Genomic DNA, 20,879 nt, shown 5'->3' with positions numbered 1-20,879 from the left:
TTTTCTCCCCTTTAAATGCAATTTCATTCTGAAAATTGAGCAAATCTTCTCAGAACTGAAATACACCCTGCTGATTTCTCAAGTCGAACCCTGCTACATACATGTCCCTTATTGGCTTTACCAGATAACAACTGTAAAATAATTAATTTTGTACTAACCTTATGGCAGTGGCTATTCTTGCAATCTGCAGACTAAAGCCCTGTTTGGCTCCTCCAAATAAGCAAATGTTGGGTGGAGTTTACTGTCCCTTCAAGGCTTGGTGCAGGGAATTATGTTACAACTCTAAGATGTGCACTTCCAAGAATTATTTTACTTAGGAAATATATAGTTAGAGTTAATTTCAGGAATTAATAGATAATGAAGTAACTGACGGCTAGATTACGAGTTGTGCGTTAGGGTTAAAAAGCAGCCTTGAGAGGTCCCAACACTGCTTTTTAACGCCCGCTGGTATTACGAGTCTTGAAATGACAGGCTCACGGCTCACTTTTTTGGTCTGACTCGAAAATACCGCAAATACACTTACGTCAATTGTGTATCCTATATTTTTAATGGGACTTGTATAATGCCGGTATTACGAGTCTTCCAAAAAGTGAGCGGTACAGCCTCTCCTGCCAAGACTGATACCGCATTTAAAAGTCAGTAGTTAAGAGTTTTATGGGCGAACGTCATAGTATAAAACTCTTAACTAAAGTGCTAAAAAGTACACTAACACCCATAAACTACCTATTAACCCCTAAACCGAGGCCCCCCCCCCACATTGCAAACACACACAAAAATTTTTTTAACCCCTAATCTGCCGAACCAGACATCGCCGCCACTATAAAAATATATTAACCCCTAAACCGCCGCCCTCCCGCATCGCAAACACTAGTTATATTTTATTAAACCCTAATCTGCCGTCCCTAACATCGCCGACACCTACCTACATTTATTAACCCCTAATCTGCCACCCCCAATGTCGCCGCAACTATATTAAATGTATTAACCCTTAAATCTAAGTCTAAACCTAACCCTAACATCCCCTGACAAATATAATTACAATAAATCTAAATAAAATTACTACAATTCACTAAATTATTCCTATTTAAAACTAAATACTTACCTATAAAATAAACCCTAAGATAGCTACAATATAACTAATAGTTACATTGTATCTAGCTTAGGGTTTATTTTTATTTTACAGGCAAGTTTGTATTTATTTTAACTAGGTACAATAGTTATTAAATAGTTATTAACTATTTAATAGCTACCTAGTTAAAATAAATTCAAATTTACCTGTAAAATAAATCCTAACCTAAGTTACAATTACACCTAACACTACACTATAATTAAATGAATTACCAAAACTAAATACAATAAATACAATTTAAAAAAAATATCTAAAGTACTAAAAAACCAAACTCTAAATTACAGAAAATAATAAAATAATTACAAGTTTTTAAACTAATTACACCTAATTTAATCCCCCTAATAAAATAAAAAAGGCCCCCAAAATGATAAAAAGCCCTACCCTATACTAAATTACAAATAGCCCTTAAAAGGGCCTTTTGCGGGGCATTGCCCCAAAGTAATTAGCTCTTTTACATGTAACAAAAAGTGCAATACCCCCCAACATTAAAACACACCACCCACACAACCAACCCCCCAAATAAAATAGATATTTTTTTTAAATTGTATTTAATTGTATTTAGTTTAGGTAATTAATTTAATTATAGTGTAGTGTTAGGTGTATTTGTAACTTAGGTTAGGATTTATTTTACAGGTAAATTTGAATTTATTTTAACTAGGTAGCTATTAAATAGTTAATAACTATTTAATAACTATTGTACCTAGTTAAAATAAATACAAACTTGCCTGTAAAATAAAAATAAACCCTAAGCTAGCTACAATGTAACTATTAGTTATATTGTAGCTATCTTAGGGTTTATTTTATAGGTAAGTATTTAGTTTTAAATAGGAATAATTTAGTTAATTATAGTTATTTTATTTAGATTTATTTAAATTATATTTAAGTTAGGGGGTGTTGGGGTTAGACTTAGGTTTAGGGGCTAAGAACTTTATTATAGTGGTGGCGACGTTGGGGACCGCAGATTAGGGGTTAATAAGTGTAGGTAGGTGGCAGTGACATTGGGGGCGGCAGATTAGGGGTTAATAAATATAATGTAGGTGTCGGCGATGTTAGGGGTATCAGATTAGGGGTTAATAAGTATAATGTAGGTGGCGGCAGTGTCCGTAGTGGCAGATTAGGGGTTAATAATATAATGTAGGTGTCGGTGGTGTAGGGGGCGGCAGATTAGGGGTTAATAAGTGTAAGATTAGGGGTGTTTAGACTTGGGGTTCATGTTAGGGTGTTAGGTGTAGACATTAAAAGTATTTCCCTATAGGAATCAATGGGGCTGCGTTAGGAGCTTTACACTGCTTTTTTGCAGGTGTTAGGTTTTTTTTTCAGCCGGCTCTCCCCCATTGATTCCTATGGGGAAATCGTGCACGTTTTGCCAGCTCACCGCTACCATAAGCAGCGCTGGTATTCAGGTGAGATGTGGAGCTAAATTTTGCTCTCCACTCACTTTTCTGCGGCTACGGTCGGGTTTGTAAAAACCTGTAATACCAGCGTTGTCTGTAGGTGAGCGGTGAGGGAAAACTGCTCGTTAGCACCGCACCCCTCCTAACACAAAACTCGTAATCTAGGTGTGAGATTGGGAAGTATGTTATCAGGTGTAACAGGATTTTATTTAACTCTGTGTTACTCTTGTATTTGTACATGTAATTTAGCTAACACAAGTGCTTAACTTTACAATAAAGTTTTATCTATAGCAAGCTTGTCAATAAAAGCTGCTATGTAAATGTTAGTTTGCATATTAACATTACTATAAGATGTTTGATTAAAAAATACACCAACAGTAAGAAATACATTCTTTTAGAAAGACACTTATAACTTATTATAAATTAAAGATATCTTTTAAATCTTTCATATACATCTTCTATATATAAAGGAGAGTACCTTACTATATAAACCTGTTCCCATGATTGTCCTAAAGATAAAAAATATAATCTTTCATATGCTTATTATACAATATATAAAATGTATAACTGTATTCAAATATATGTTTAAATAAAATACTTCTGCAATATATAAAATGTATAACTGTATTCAAATATATGTTTAAATAAAATACTTCTGCAATATATAAAATGTATAACTATTCAAATATATGTTTAAACAAAATTCTTCTGCAATATAAAAGGTTTTTATAACTGTTCAAACTAAAATACTAACCAACTAACTAGACTAATTAACAAAAGATGTTAAATGATTTTAAAATGGAGACTTATTCAACCTTGAATTTATAAGCTTTAAAATGGATGCTCATTGCAATTTAAGTGTGTATGTTAAAACTTGTATAACAATTTTTCAAGGCTATTTACAAAATGTTTATGTTTTAAAAACATACGATGTCTGCATCTGATAACAGAAACATTATAAAACACCTCTTTTGTAAACAAGAGTCAAGTTGTTCTAGAGCATCTAAGAGATTAGGTGACCGGTTGCAAGGAAGTCATTTCAAGTGGTATGTAAATAATTATTATTGAAAGCAAGTTTAACTGATAGTCAATTAACTCTGTGTGTATTTTGGATTTAAAAGAATTTCATTTTATTGCTTCTGTAAGTTAATTTTCTGCATAATACAAATTTATTAAACAGTATTTCTCTCTCAATAACATTTCTTTATTGTACTCAGAAACTTTCTTTGTAAGAAATGAGACCTGTTTCACTAAAATAATATTAAAGGTTAGTGCTTGGAAATCATATTTCAACATTACTGTGCTTTAAGACTTTATGAATGAATTACGTGTGAACCTCTACACAGGTCCTCCAGTTTGCCTACTGACAAATCTGGCTTTTGCCAAGATTCTTGTATTTCTCATTATAGGTTGATGTAGAGAAGCAGAGCGCAGCATTCCGGTCACACTCACAGATGTGCGTTTCACAGCGGTTGTTTTCACCTGTTTAGTAAAAAGATGACAAATATCAGTCTGGTCTAGTGGAGAAAAAGAAATATGTTGTTGTAGCATTTGGGAACATGCAAAATACATTTGCTACAGTTTTTTCCCCCAAAGGATGTAGATTATACTTTAATTGTGAGTTATGTAACAGTGGGTGTGACCATTTTTAGGTATTTTACATGTTATGTGCTTTCTTGTTAAGAAGTGACATACACCTTATGTATGTGTAAGGTGTAAGCATATGTAAATAGGCTTTCAAACCAAATCTCAGAGCACTTACTGGAGCAGGTGACAATGTTATTTTTGCAGCTGTAAGAGTAAATCTCAAAATATGGGCTATCAAAGATAGGATTGCAGTCGGCAGCTTTGCTGGAGGCGGAGTAGCAGTTATCGTGAGTTTCACAGCATCTGCAGGGGAAGAGCATAAGGAGAGGGTATCAAAGGGGCATAATAATAGAACGTTATGTAAAATATATGAGGGTTATAAACAGATGATGTGAAGTTAAGTGTAGCTGCAACTTAAATGGACATTAAACACTAAGTACATGCTAGATAGAATGATGCATTCAAAGAAAAGATTAGTCCATGAGTAACATGTAGATGTATTTTTTAAAGTTTCATTAGTTGTTTAAAAAGTGACAATATAAGTGTAAAGTTTTAGTGTCTATAAAACACTGGGAGCTGCCATGTTGTAACTTGTGTTACCTTCTCTGCTGTGGCCAATTAGGGACAGTTATACATAGGTCATTAAAGTGTGCAGCCAATGGTTGTGCTGGATTTAACAGTGTTCTGCACTTCCATTTCTAACAGGAACTGAAAAGTTCACAATTTCATAATGGAATTACAGGCAAAGAGGACAAAATAAATAATGAAAGTATATTGCAGAGTTGTTTTATATATACAATTTATCATTTTATATTACCATCTCAAAGTGTTTAATGTCCCTTTAAGAGGAGAAATGTGAGAGGAGTAAGGAAAGAACAGGCTAAGAAAACCAGGAAAAATCATTTTCCTCATCTAAGAATGTGAGGCACTAACAATGAGCAGAAAATAAAGGATTGGGAAAATGTTTATGGAAATAGACACCTGCTGGACCACAAAAACTCAGGCCTACATATGAAAAAGACTTGACCTGGAACTGTCTGCAATCAATGTTTATGTAGTTATCTAAAGGAACCCTAGCAATGAAGTTATTATTTATGAATCTGGGCTTGGATGTCTAACAGCACAGGCTTTGAGAACAAAACAAAATGCTTACAAACTTGAATTCTATATGATATCTGTCTATGTTTAATGATGCTCAAGATCAACTGGAAGGAAATCTAAAGAACTTCAAGCTCTATAAAAATTGTTGAGACCTTTGGAATTGAATTAACCCCTGGGCTGATCAAACATATGAAATATGTAAACTTGGATTAAAAACTATTCCTTAAAGAACAAGAGGAAGGATTATGATATTGATGATTTTAATCCACTTCTACAATTCTAAAATCAGAAGATAATTCTAATACAATTCACATTTGGACGCATATGTTATTGTAGTTCTTAGCACACTAATACAAGTTGAAAGTAAATGCAAACATGTGAGCGCAATTGTGTTAGAAGGACTACAGAGCTTTAGTTGACTGTTACGCGAAACAAAAAAGTTAAACAAAAAAACATAAAAAATATATTTAAAAGTAAAGTTGCAATAATAATATCACTGTCTGCTAAAAATTATTAAAAAACAATGACCTAGATTACAAGTTGTGCGCTAAACCCGGTGTGTAAATAATGCTAAAAATTTAACGGTACCAAACTTTCAATAGCGCTGCCATTACAAGTTACAAAAAAAACGTATTTTGTCATGCGGTTTGACGTGCTCATGCACGTGTCCCCCCCATAGACATCAATGGAGAACAAAATGTTAGAAAAAAACCTAATACCTACGATTACGGAATAACGATCGCTATAACACATTCCCCATTGATGTCAATGGAGACAAGAAGGTTATGTATAAAATAAGAAAAATACAGATCCATATTCCACTGGTGCGTAAGCTGGCGTGGGTCAGTACAGGGGGTGGCGTGGAGCTGACCAAATGCGGTGGACAAATTGTGAAATTAAAAAAAAACAAAAGAAAGCCGCTACTGAGCAACAGAAAACGTGAACTTTAATCCAGGATTAAAATAGACACAAATACAGAAGGAAGAGCCTTGTGTATTTGTGTCTATTTTAATCCTGGAATAAAGTTCACGTTTTCTGTTGCTCAGTAGAGGCTTTATTTAGTTTTTTTGAAGGTTTTGTTTAAACACCCTAACATAAACCCCTAGTCTAAATACCCCTAACCCGCCACCCCTCTACATCGCTACTACTAAAATAAACCTATTAAACCTATTAAAACCTATTAAAGTGAGCGTAGAGCTAAATTGAGCTCCATACCTCACTCCAATACCAGCACTGCTTAAGTCAGCGGTGAGCTGGTTGTACGTGCTCGTGCACGATTCCCCATAGACATCAATGTGGAGAGCCGGCTGAAAAAAAGCCTAACACCTGCAATAAAGCAGCGTAAATCTCTGTAACGCAGCCCCATTGATTCCTATGGGGAAACTAAATTTATGTTTACACCTAACAACCTAACATGAACCCCGAGTCTAAACACCCCTAATCTTATACTTATTAACCCCTAATCTGCGGCTCAGGACATCGCCGACACCAACATTATACTTATTAACCCCTAATCTGCTGTCCAACATCGCCAACACCTACATTATATTTATTAACCCCTAATATCCCGCCCCCAATGTTGCTGCAACCTACCTACACTTATTAACCCCTAATAGGAATTTTTCAACTTTAATTCCGATTGACTGATAGAATTCTATCAGCCAATCGGAATTCAAGGGACGCCATCTTGGATGACGTCATTTAAAGGAACCTTCATTCTTCGTTAGACGTCGGAAGAAGAGGATGCTCTGCGCTGGATGTCTTGAAGATGGACCCGCTCCGCGCTGGATGGATGAAGATAGAAGATGCCGTCTGGATAAAGACTTCTGCCCGTCTGGAGGACCACTTCTGCCGGCTTGGATGAAGACTTCTACCGGCTTCGTTGAGGACTTCTTGCCGCTTCGTTGAGGACTTCTCCCGGCTTCGTTGAGGATGGATGTCTGGTCTTCAAAACTGTAAGTGGATCTTCGGGGGTTAATGTTAGGTTTTTTTAAGGGTTTATTGGGTAGGTTTTATTTTTAGGTTAGGGTTTGGGCAGCAATAGAGCTAAATGCCCTTTTAAGGGCAATGCCCATCCAAATGCCCTTTTCAGGGCAATGGGGAGCTTAGGTTTTTTTTTTAGTTAAGATTTTATTTGGGGGTTGGTTGTGTGGGTGGTGGGTTTTACTGTTGGGGGTTGTTCGCATTTTTTTTTACAGGTAAAAGAGCTGATTTCTTTTATGGCAATACCCCGCAAAAGGGCCTTTTAAGGGCTATTGGTAGTTTAGTTTAGGCTAGGGTTTTTTTTTATTTTTGGGGGGCTTTTTTTATTTTGATAGGGCGATTAGGGGTATTTAGTTTAAATATCTGATAATTTTTTATTTTGTGTAATGTAGTGTTTGTTTGTTTTTTGTAATTTAGGTAATTGTATTTAATTTAGGTAATGTATTTAATTGTAGTGTAATGTTAGGTGTTAGTGTAAGACAGGTTAGGTTTTATTTTACAGGTAAATTTGTATTTATTTTAGCTAGGTAGTTAGTAAATAGTTAATAACTATTTAATAACTATTCTACATAGTTAAAATAAATACAAACTTGCCTGTGAAATAAAAATAAAACCTAAGATAGCTACAATGTAACTATTAGTTATATTGTAGCAAGCTTAGGGTTTATTTTACAGGTAAGTTTTTTTCTTTTAAATAGGAATTATTTTGTTATTAATAGTAGGTTTTATTTAGATTTATTTTAATTATATTTAAGTTAGGGGGTGTTAGGGTTAGGGTTAGGCTTAGGTTTAGGGGTTAATAAATTTAGTATAGTGGCAGCGACGTTGGGGGCCACAGATTAAGGGTTAATAATATTTAACTAGTGTTTATGATGCGGGAGTGCGGCGGTTTAGGGGTTAATATGTTAATTATAGTGGCTGTGATGTCGGGAGCGGCAGATTAGGGGTTAATAATTTTATTTTAGTGTTTGCAATGCGGGAGGGCCTCGGTTTAGGGGTTAATAGGTAGTTTATGGGTGTTAGTGTACTTTTTAGCACTTTAGTTATGAGTTTTATGCTACAGCTTTGTAGCGTAAAACTCATAACTACTGACTTTAGAATGCGTTACAAGTCTTGCGGGATAGGCTGTACCGCTCACTTTTTGGCCTCCAAAAAAAAGCTTGTAATACCGGCGCTATGGAAGTCCAATTGAAAAAAGACTTTACGCAAAAAAGTGTGAGACCTACAAGACTCGTAATAGCAGCGGTAGTGAAAAAGCAGCGTTATAACCCATAACCCTGCTTTTTTACTCATAAAGCAAAACTCGTAATCTAGGCAATTACTATTTAAAAAAAAATATATACCAAAAATAAAAAAAAATAAATTAAAAAACCCTAACACTACGAAAAAAACCCCCTAACAATACAAAAAATAACAAACTCTAAAATTACGAAAAATAAAAAAAATCTAAGATTACAGAAAATAATAAACAAAATCATCCAAAATAATAAAATTAAACCTAATCTAATACCCCAATAAAAAAACAAAAAAGCCACCCCAAAAAGGGCCTTTTTTAGGGCATTGCCCTAAGTTTTACAGCTCTTTTACATAAAAAAATACAAATTACCCCCTAACAGTACAAAACCCCATACACCCAATCCCCAAAAATAAAAAAAACCTAACTCTAAAAAAACCTAAGCTACCAATTGCCCCTAAAGGAGCATTTGTATGGGCATTGCTTAAAAAAAACAAAAAAGCCCTAATCTAAAAAAAACCCACCCAAACAAACAAAAAAAAACCCTAACGCTAACCCCAAAATAGGTACTCACCATTCCTGAAGTCCGGCGGTGAAGATCTTCTTCCAGGCAGATCCATCTTCATCCAGCATGGGGCCATCTTCTTTCTTCATCCCGGTGTCGTGGAGCGAAGGCAGCGCAGATGGAGCAGGAATGGCGGCCGCGCAGATATCTAGCGTGGTGCCTCCTCTTAATACAATCGTCCGCCGCACACTGAAAATTTAATGAAAGGTATCCCTTTTATATAGGAGTACCTTGCATTCCTATTGGCTGAACATTTTTAATCAGTCAATAGGATGAGAGCTGCTTAAATGGCTGTTTAAATATAGTTTTTCATCGGTATAGCCATACTGCACAACTTGTAATCTAAGTCAATATGAGTTCTCAGGTGTTAGAAAAAAAGGGCTGCAAAGGGCTTTAACATAGAGATACATCATATACATGTCTAAATATGTGTATGTATGTATATAATAGGGTATAATATAGGGTTATGTATAATATAGCTTGTACTTTTCCCTATGTGCCTTGCACCCAGACCTGTCTGGGGTTAACTGCCTGTGGCTCTGAGGACAGCACAGCTTCCTGTGAGTGCCATTGAGCACCCAGGGCTGAGCATCTTGCAGGGTCATGGGATATGTACCCAGTCCAGCCTGAGAGTGCAGTCCCCTTCCATGTTTTGTATATGTCTAGGGTGATTACATAAGACTGTGCACCCTTCACTTTTTCACAGTTTGTTTGATTGAGAGCTTGCATTGTTTGGCTGGTTTAGGGACCCAGGTTTTGGAAGGGACCTTGAGGGGTACCTGGTCTTGTCCCATTTGGCCAGATGCAGTAACTAACCCTTCCATTTTTGCTTTTAATCTTAGCTGAGAGCTTCTAAGTAAGTGCTGGATTTTCTCTGTGTGTTGTATTAATTTTTTTTGTAATTTTCCCTATTTGCTTTGCACCCATATCTGTCTGGGGTTAACTGCCTGTAACTCTGGGGTTAGCACAGCTTCATGTGAGTGCCATTGAGCACCCAGGGCTGAGCATGTTGCAGGGTCATGGTATGTGTACCCAGCCCAGTCTAAATATATATACACACACACACACATACAGTATATATATATATATATATATATATATATATATATATATATATATATATATATATATTATATATATATATATCAGGGCTCAAAATTTCAAGTCCTATGCTATTAGCCAGGCCAAAATATTATTCGCCACATCTGGTCCATTACCTGCCCAAACCACACCCACTACTCCACCCCCTCTTTGCATATGATTAGCTATTGTGAAACATCTTATTGTGCAGTAATTTTTAATATTGTTTTTATTTTATACCATAAAAAATTAAATAATGCTACATATTGTAATACATTAACAAAAATAGCTGCAGTTAGCAACATCAACTAGGGGTTCTGTGGAAGACAACAGCTGGATAGAAAAAGGAAGTTGTTGAACTTAGAGAGTGCAGAGCAATCTGACAGTCATGGAAAGTCATAGCAGACCTGCAGATTTTTTTTTTTATAATTTTTTAATAATTATTATATCTTTCTTCTCTCTCTTAACTCTCTCTGCACTCTCCTCTCTTCAATCTCCCTTTTTACCCTCTCCCTTCTCTCTCAGGCCATGTCTTCTTTTTACACTTTCTTTGCCCTCTCTCATATCTCTTCACCTTTCAATCCAATCAGCCAATAGGATTGAGCTTGCATTCTATTGGCTGATTGGAACAGCCAATAGAATACAAGTTTAATCCTATTGGCTGATTGCATCAGCCGATAGGATTTTTTTCTACCTTAATTCCGATTGGCTGATAGAATTCTATCAGCCAATCGGAATCTAAGGGACGCCATCTTGGATGTTGTCACTTATAGAAACATTCATTCTGAAGAAGCCGTTGATTGAAGAGGATGCTCCGCGCCGGATGGCTTGAAGATGGAGCCGCTCCGCTTCGGAAGGATGAAGATAGAAGATGCCGTCTGGATGAAGACTTCTGCCCATCTGGAGGACCACTTCTGCCCGTCTGGAGGACCTCTTCGGGGGTTAGTGTTAGGATTTTTTAAGGGTGTATTGGGTGGGTTTATTTTTTAGGTTAGGGCTTTGGGCAGCAAAAGAGCTAAATGCTCTTTTAAGGGCAATGCCCATCCAAATGCCCTTTTCAGGGCAATGGGGAGCTTAGGTTTTTTGAGTTAGGCTTTTATTTGGGGGTTGGTTGTGTGGGTGGTGGGTTTTACTGTTGGGGGGGTCGTTTGTATTTTTTTTACAGGTAAAAGAGTTTTTTTTATTTTGGGTTGGCTTTTTTATTTTGATAGGGCTATAAGATTAGGTGTAATTAGTTTAAAGATCTTGTAATTTGTTTTTTATTTTCTGTAATTTAGCGTTTGTTTGTTTTTTTGGTAATTTAGCTAATTTTATTTAATTTATTTAATTGTATTTAATGTAGGGAATTTATTTAATTGTAGTGTAGTGTTAGGTGTTATTGTAACTTAGGTTAGGTTTTATTTTACAGGTAAATTTGTATTTATTTTAGCTAGGTAGTTATTAAATAGTTAATAACTATTTAATAACTATTCTACCTAGTTAAAATAAATACAAAGTTGCCTGTAAAATAAAAATAAACCCTAAGCTAGCTACAATGTAACTATTAGTTATATTGTAGCTAGTTTAGGGTTTATTTTACAGGTAAGTATTTAGTTTTAAATAGGAATAATTTAGGTAATAATAGGAATTTGTATTTAGATTTTTTAAAATTATATTTGTTAGTGGGTGTTAGGGTTAGGGTTAGAGTTAGGTTAAGGGGTTAATAAATTTAGAATAGTGGCGACGACGTTGGGGGCAACAGATTAGGGGTTAATAAATGTAGGTAGGTTGCGGCGACATTGGGGGAGGGGGATTAGGGGTTAATAAGTATAATGTAGGTGGCGGCAATGTCCGAAGCGGCAGATTAGGGATTAATAAGCATAATGCAGGTGTCAGCGATGTCGGGGGCAGCAGATTAGGGGTTAATAAGTGTAAGATTAGGGGTGTTTAGACTCAGGGTTCATGTTAGGATGTTAGGTGTAAACATAACTTTAGTTTCCCCATAGGAATCAATGGGGCTGCGTTACTGAGTTTTACACTGCTTTTTTGCAGGTGTTAGACTTTTTCTCAGTCGGCTCTCCCCATTGATGTCTATGGGGAAATTGTGCACGAGCACGTATAACCAGCTCACCGCTCACTTAAGCAGCGCTGGTATTGGAGTGCGGTATGGAGCACAATTTTGCTCTACGCTCACTTCTTGCCTTTTAACGTCGGGTTTATAAAAACCTGTAATACCAGCACTGCAGGGAAGTGAGCGGTGAGAAAAAACTGCATGTTAGCACCGCACAGCTCATAACGCAAGACTTGTAATTTAGCCGACAGTGTGTTAAAGGGACATAATACTCATATGCTAATTCCCTTGAAACTGATGCAGCATAACTGTAAAAAGCTGACAGGAAAATATCACATGAGCAACTCTATGTAAAAGAAAGATAGTTTACCTCACAATTTCCTCAGCTCAGCAGAGTAAGTTCTGTGTAAAAAAATAAAAAAAATGAAGAAATGAACAGCAGCCAATCAGCATCAACAGTGCTGAGGTCATGAACTCTTTTACTATGATCTCATGAGATTTCACTTAACTCTCATGAGATTTCATTGTAAACTTCCTTACACTGAATAGAGAAATAAGATGAGTGTGCACGAAAGCTCGCTCCTTCCGCTGTCCATGGACAGACATACTGATTTGTTGCTTAGAATATCTTTCTTTTTTACATAGAGATGTTTAGGTGATATTTTCTAGTCAGCTTTTTACAGCTATACTGCATCAATTTCAAGTGTTTAAACATTTGGGTATTATGGCCCTTTAACTTACTTATTTTATTTATTACAACATATTTATCAAAGCCTCAACTATGCTGCATTCGCCGGCACCAATACGCTCGCCTAACATCGCCTAACATCGCGGCCGCAGACCTGAATACGATTTCTATATTTATAAAAAAAGCTGGCAAAAAGCTTTGCACCAAGTACGGGGCGATGAGCATTGGACTGTTGTTAACTACCAGTCATCAATCTCACATCTATTTGGCTTTTTACTAACTTTATTCATACCCTGTCACTAAACGCCTCCACTATACTAAAATGTTTAACCCCTATCCCCCCGCTCCTGGACCCCGTCACCAAATAAATAAATGTATTAACCCCTATCCCGCCGCTCCCGGACCCCGCCTCCACCTAAACAAATGTATTAACCCCTATCCCGCCGCTCCCAGGCCCCGCCGCCACTAAATAAATGTATTAACCCCTAAACCTCTGGTCTCCCACATCACTACAACTAACTAAACCTATTAACCCCTAAACCGCCAGCCCCCCACATCACCATAAACTAAATTAAGCTATTAACCCCTAAAACTAACAAGCCGCTAACTTTAATTTAAAATTACCACATCCCTATCTTAAAATAAATTTAAACTTACCTGTAGAATTAAAATAAACTATTTTTAAACTATTAATTAACCTACCCTAACTATTATACTACACTTTAATTAAACTACCAATTAAATTAACTAAATTACATATTAAAAAACCTAACCCTATTCAAATTATTTAAATCTACTGGAACTTGAATGCAAGTGACGTCATCCAAGATGGTGTCCCTTGCATTCCTATTGGCTGAAAGGTTCCAATCAGCCAATAGGATTAGAGCTGCTAAAATCCTATTGGCTGTTCCAATCAGCCAATAGGATTTGAGCAGCTCTCATCCTATTGGCTATTCCAATCAGCCAATAGGATGAGAGCTCAATCCTATTGGCTGATTGGAACAGCCAATAGGATGAGAGCTGCTCAAATCCTATTGGCTGATTGGAACAGCCAATAGTATTTTAGCAGCTCTAATCCTATTGGCTGATTGGAACCTTTCAGCCAATAATAATGCATGGGACGCCATCTTGGATGACGTCACTTGCATTCAAGTTCCAGTTTACAGTGGCGACCGTTTTGAAGAGGAGTTCCGCACCACATGTCTTCAGGATGGACCCGTTTTGCACCGGATGGATGAAAATAGAAGATACCGTCTGGATGAAGACTTCGCTGGCTGGATGAAGATGGAAGAGGCCGCCTGAATGAAGACTTCTTGCCGGCTTGATGGATCCTTCAAGCGGGACTTCAAGAACTCTAAGTGGACAGTCGGGGGTTAGTGTTAGGTTTATTTAAGGTTTTTTGGGTCGGTTTTATTTTTAGAGTAGGGTCTGGGCAGTAAAAGAGCTAAATGCCCTTTTAAGGGAAATGCCCATATAAATGCCCTTTTCAGGGCAATGGGGAGCTTAGGTTATTTTAGATAGGCTAAAAGTAGTGAGATTGCACAATTTCTGCATGCCCCACAAGGGGGGCAGTGCAGAAATAGTCTTGCAGAGGTACCGAAGCAGAGAGGGACACTCTGTGTCCCTCTCTACATTGGGCAGCGGTGGTGTTGATAGTTGATGGTGTTGGAGGGTTAGGATGGAGGCGAGTGGGCGGCCCATCGCTGGAGGGGGGTGAGAGGGGTAGCGAGAGCGGGTGGGACCGCTGCGCTGCAGAAAAATAAAGTTGGGATAGAGATAGAGGGATAGAGATAGAGGGATAGAGATAGAGGGATAGATGGATAGAGGGATAGGGATAGATGGATAGAGGGATATGGATAGATGGATAGGGATAGTGATAGAGGGATAGACGAATAGATGGATAGAGGTATAGGGATAGGTGGATAGAGGTAGAGGGATAGAGATAGAGGGATGGGGATACATGGAAAGAGTGATAGGTGGATAGATGGATAAAGGGATAGAGATAGAGAGATAGGGATAGATGGCTAGGGTAGAGTGATAGGGATAGAGGGATAGTGATAAAGGGATAGATGGATAGAGATAGATGGATGGATAAAGGGATAGAGATAGGGGATAGGGATAGGGGGACAGATGGATAGAGGAATAGATGGATAGAGGGATAGGGATATAGGGAAAGAGATAGAGGGATAGGGATTGATGGATAGAGGGATAGGGATAGATGGATAGAGGGATAGGGATAGATGGATAGAGGGATTGGGATAGATGGATAAAGGTATAGGGATAGAGGGATAGATGGATAGAGGGGTAGGGATAGGGATAGATGAATAGAGATAGAGGGATAGATGGATAGGGATAAATGGATAGAGGGATAGGGATAAAGAAACAGTGATAGAGGGAAGGGGATAGAGGGGGTGGCAGGGGGCGAGAGCAGGTGGGACCGCTGCGCTGCAGAAAAATAAAGTTGAGAAAGGGATAGAGATAGAGGGATAGGGATAGAGGGATAGAGATAGAGATAGAGATAGAGGGATAGATGGATAGGGATAGATGGATAGGGATAGATGGATAGGGATAGATGGATAGAGGGATAGGGATAGATGATAGATAGATAGATAGATAGATAGATAGAGGGATAGTGATAGGGATAGAGATAGAGGGATAGAGGGATAGGGATAGGTGGATAGAGGGATAGAGGTAGAGGGATAGAGATAGAGGGATGGGAATAGATGGAAAGAGTAATAGGTGGATAGATGGATAAAGGGATAGAGATAGAGGGATAGATGGATAGAGGGATAGGGATAGATGGCTAGGGGTAGAGTGATAGGGATAGAGGGATAGATGGATAGACATATATGGATAAAGGGATAGAGATAGGGGGATAGGGATAGGGGACAGAGGGATAGAGAGATAGGGATAGAGGGATATGAATTGATGGATAGAGGGATAGGGATAGATGGATATAGGGATAGAGATAGAGGGATAGATGAATAGAGGGATCAGGATAGAAGGATACAGGGATAGGGATAGAGGGATAGAGGGATAGGGATAGAGGAATAGAGATAGAGGGATAGGGATAGATGGATAGAGGGATAGGGCTAGATGGATAGAGGGATAGGGATAAAGGAATAGTGATAGAGGGAAGGGGATAGAGGGATAGGGATAGAGGGATATTGATAGATGGATACAGGCATAAAGAAATAGAGGGATAGATGGATAGAGGGATAGGCATAGAGATAGAGGGATAGAGATAGAGGGATAGATGGATAGAGGGATAAGGATAGCGATAGAGGGATAGAGATAGAGGGATAGAGGGATAGAGGGATAGGGATAGATGGATAGAGGGATAGAGATAGAGGAATAGGGATAAAGGAATAGAGATAGAGGGAAGGGGATAGAGAGATAGTGATAGATGGATATAGGGATAATGATAGATGAATACAGGGATCAGAATAGAGAGCTAGAGGGAGAGAGGTAGAGGGATAGAGATAGAGGGATAGAGATAGAGCAAGAGGGATAGAGGGAGGGCTGCGGGAGTGGGACTGCTGCGCTGCAGAAAAAAAAAGTTGAGAGCGGCAAGGAGGGAGAAAGGAGGGAGGGGGGATGAGGGAGAGAGGATCCGAGTGGATGGGGGGATCAGAGGGTAGGGAAAAGTTTTTGGAGGGAGAGGTGGGTAAATGAGGGAGGGGGAGGGAGTTGGACACATTTTAAACCCCCTGTACACAGGCTTTAACACTAGTACTATAATAAAAACAGAGCCACTACACAGCAGGTTATGCAGGCTTTGGACTTTGTTTTTCTGTCTTAACTTACAGTTAGCAAATGGAAGGCTTATTGGAAATATTATTCCATGTATGCAGTGTATACAGGAGCTGCCTTACTAAATCATAAATTTAGAGTAGTGTGAATTGTAAAATTTCATTAAAAATAGGTAAAACAAGAGAACGCAATTAACTAACCACTTCAGAGGACACACACAATGGTTTTTGTTTTTGCAACTTTTTACCATGATTAAGAAGCTCACTCACTTAGACTTCTGTGAGCCAAGAAATATTTGATAAAAGAACAAGAAGAGTTTTAGGGGCTGAATTATCAAGCTCCGTATTGAGCTTGATGCCCCTTATTTCCTGAAGGCTCACTGGAAACAAGTTATGAAGTAGCGGTCTAAAGACATAACTTGTCCGCCTGCTCTGAGGAGGCGAACAGAAATCAACCAGATCGAATGAGATCGGGTTGATTGACACCCCCTGCTAGTGGCCGATTGGCCACGAATCTGAAGGGGGCGGTATTGCACAAGCATTTCTGGTGAACTGCTTGTGCAATGATAAATGCCGACAGCGTATGCTACATCACTGGCACTTTGATAAATATGCCCCTTAGTTGTAAACAGGACAAGAGTAAGTGGTGACACATGAAGTATTTGTAGGAGATAAAAAGAGGTTGAGAGCAATACAGAGGTCAAGGACCAGTGAGTAGTGAGAATGGAAGTAAGTACAGGAGTATACTGGTAGAGGAAGAAACAATTAATTGAAATAATTGTTGTTATTATTTTTATTATCATTAGACTAGGGACCAGATTATTAAAAATATGCTGGGTCAGACGTGGTTTTCCCTCCTAAAACATACAGGGGCTGCCCTATGGGAATTAAAGCATAAGTAAGGGTTGTTACCCGAAACGTCGCTTATTATTTGGGATGTCTGAGTGACCAATAAAGAATATTGAATAAGCAAAGAAGCGCTGTGGACATTTACTTATTACTTTGGATTTAAGGGATTGTTGCAGTATCCCTGTCTTACGTGCGCCCACTAAAGAGGTTGCTGTCTCATTACCTATACACTATGGGAATTCTATAAAAAGGGGCTGTCCCTACCAGTTGTGAGATGCCTCAGATAGAAATTAATAGAGCTTGCTGGAGAGGGAAGCTTTGCAGGGGAGAGCAGTATTAGCAGGAAGCAGGGGGCACATTTATAAAATGAAATCCTGCATCAATACAAATCAGATTACTCTGCTTTCAGTGTATTGTACCTCAAAAGAATTCCACAGCCTTTTTTGCTATTATTCACCTAGATTACATTTACGAGTCTTGTCGATAAAGCTGTACCGCAAGCCTTTTAGCCTGTAACACAACGTCAGTCCAGCACTAGAAAAAATGACGATTCCCATAGCTCTGCCATTACGAGTTTTGCGGTGAGACTAAAAAACTTGCGTTCCAGCCTAAACCAACATGATCCGTACCACCATCTGAGATCAGTAGCTATGAGTTTTACACAACAAAACTGTTAATCAAACTCATAACTAAACTGTTACAAAGTACACTAACACCCATAAACTACCTATTAACCCTTAAACCAAGGCCCTCCCGCATCGCAAACACTATATTAAAGTTATTAAAGGGGGGGGGCGGAGCTAACTGCCGAACAGACCAGTCGCCATATCATAGAGCTCCTCCATAGCTATCTCTAAATAAGTTTATTATTCCTGTAAATGGAAGCCCTAACACCTATACTTTTGTGGACACCCTCTGACAAAGAGTCCCTGTCTAAACAGAAGCTGGGGGATCACTGTTGAGAGTCCAGATCAGACATAGGATACCTAAAGAGCGGAGGCCGTCAGAGGCAGTTGAAGTGTCGGGACGGATACAAGAACCCCGGCAGCACCGGGATATTCTACTTTGTGACTTTGGTTTATGCAAGCCGAATTGCGCCCTATTCCACATCAGCTAACCTACCTCATCCTGCTCCGGAGGGTCGGGGATCCGCTCCGGAGCATAACTGATACTACCGCTACAGAAAGCAGAACAACGCATGGGGCACAGCTGAAAAATACTATCACGAATCAGGCTAACAAGTAAGTGTGAGCAGCGAACAGGCTAACACAGTTATCACTTTTACAGTGCCACACTTACCCGCCCTAGTCATACGACAGCACAAAGGACATTTTACATTAGGCTTTGAGGAACTGTTTTCTCAGCAGTGGCGCGAAACGCCATTTTCAGATTGCCCCATAGACACGCAGAACTGATACTGCCGATACAGAAAGCAAAACAAAGCATGGGACACAGCTGAAAAATACTATCACAAATCAGGCTAACAAGACTATTTTGCCTGTGGGTCATACACCAATACCTTCCCCCTCAATCGTCTGACAGAGACACTGCCCCAGGGGAGAGAGTGCAAAAGTTACAGAGAATCGATCCATGCAGAGCGGTTGTAAATACAGGAGCTCTCCCAATAATTGACCAAAAACTCATCTATATACCTTTTCCCCTGTAGATATCTACTTCTAATTTTATCCCCTATACTCCCCTATAAGTCCCACACCACCAAGTAAGCAGACTAACCCACGAGGGAACTCGGCTGACACCTCTCATTATCAGCACATTGAATCGGCCATAAGATCTTCCCACTGAGTGACTCCCTGCCTAAAGCCTGGTCACCACCTAGAAAAAGTCTCCTTACAACTTCAGTGACATTCGGGTATTCACCCGACATCATTTTCAGTCCACCCGGAGGAGCCGCAGAAAAGTGACACATCACAGGCAGCGCATACCAGCCTGCCGGATACTTACACACGCGGAGGATCAGCGCAGTCCCAGCCGAAATCCACGCTGCTGGGGAGTCCCTACCACACATCGTCACCGTCATACCGGACACCTAGTGGGACAAAGGACAGCATAGAGATACATACCGGACGAACATACAGCATCCCTTCAGAGCTCCCGGCCCATCAGAGCGAGAGGCATACTTTTGGTGCGAACGGACGCCATCTTCCTGGCCACAACCCAGCTGCATCGCACCCTCAGATCACGGCCGTCTTTCTCACAGTTGAGAGCCTAGGTCCATTTGATAGCAGAAGGGTAAGCACGTTTAAGACACAATACGGACTCTCATCTCAAAAGCCTCCTACACAACAGCACTAGTCCTCCTACCACGGGCCACATTAAGGGGAATCAGGGGAACTGATCTGCCACAATTAGACCGTTATTTCCTTCACCCATACTGATCTGCGCAGCATGCTTCAATATTCCCCCTGTATAAATATAAGAAGGGGTAAAATATTCAATAAAGTGCACTGTGGGATACTTTTGCTAAGGAACTGAGGTTAACTACCGGTACCTATTACCTCTCAATCTTAACACCGCCACTGTAATTTCTGGCCTCCACAATTAGGAAAACCACTTGCACTGTTTATAAAGACAGTTGAGCCTAACATACTAGCCATTCTGTATCGGGACCCCCTGGCAAACAACTACAAGCTGATTGAACCCCTCTTAACTTAGCCACGGATCCTTAGTGCTCCTGACTTAGAGATATTGGGAAGCCTTTTACTCAATACTTGCTGACTCACTGTGAGAGCTGTGCAAGGGCTGGAGGCCTGCTGACAGACACGTAACTTATACTGCAGACTCTCACTCCCTGCTGCAGGACACTTGTGTCACAAGCATACATCTGCACACCAGCACAGACAGCTCTGCCCACTATACTGAGCACTTGCAGAGGGCCTTAAGCTACTTGGGCCACACATACAGGATATATCCCAGCTGGAGAAGCAGCCCCAACTTACTGGGACTGATTACTGTCCCCATCCTACCTAGGACCATCAACAAACCCTGCAGAGAATACACACAGTAAACTAAGTAACTTCAGCAATAGAAAGGTCAATTCATCTTGCTTCACTTCCCTAACTGGAGCCCAAGTGATTGAGACATACTCATAACCTAGACCCTGAGAACTGGACACTACAGCCAAACCTTACAGTGAAGTGTATGCAGAGTATCCTTTGTTGATTAACACAACCTTGTTCTTTTTCTGTGGAGTGAAACTTTTCACACCCCCTACCATTGAGACATTCTCACACTAACCTCTTTTTTATTTATGCTAGCTGCTGCGACAGCTTTATTGTCCTCAGGTTCACAGCCTGAGGTGGAGTGTGATTTCACACTGCTGCCTTAATCATACATCTTTCTTCCACAGGTATTTAAGTGTATCATGATAAGTGCTGGTGTAACTCCTCATTGATATGACGTGCTGACAGCAAGGCTAAAAAACACTGGTCTTTCACTAAAGGTTCTAG

At 39.2% G+C, this 20,879-nt stretch overlaps 1 protein-coding gene across 1 annotated transcript in view; it reads right to left on the bottom strand.

Annotated features, from left to right (window-relative positions):
• Positions 1–3,883: 3,883 nt before the first annotated feature.
• The window catches only part of LOC128642088 (phospholipase A2, minor isoenzyme-like), a 33,565-nt gene continuing 16,569 nt past the window's right edge, over positions 3,884–20,879 (bottom strand). Inside the window, exons 2-3 of the mRNA XM_053694750.1 lie at positions 4,286–4,413; positions 3,884–4,005 (exon numbers count right to left, since the gene is read on the bottom strand). Of these exons, the coding sequence (XP_053550725.1) occupies positions 3,884–4,005; positions 4,286–4,413 (250 nt within the window). The remainder of the gene's footprint in view (positions 4,006–4,285; positions 4,414–20,879) is intronic.

This window comes from Bombina bombina, chromosome 1 (genome assembly GCF_027579735.1).
Source record: "Bombina bombina isolate aBomBom1 chromosome 1, aBomBom1.pri, whole genome shotgun sequence".
Classification (NCBI taxonomy): Eukaryota; Metazoa; Chordata; class Amphibia; order Anura; family Bombinatoridae; genus Bombina; species Bombina bombina.
Note: the sequence above shows the minus strand (reverse complement) of the source record. Positions and strands in the feature narration are given on the sequence as shown.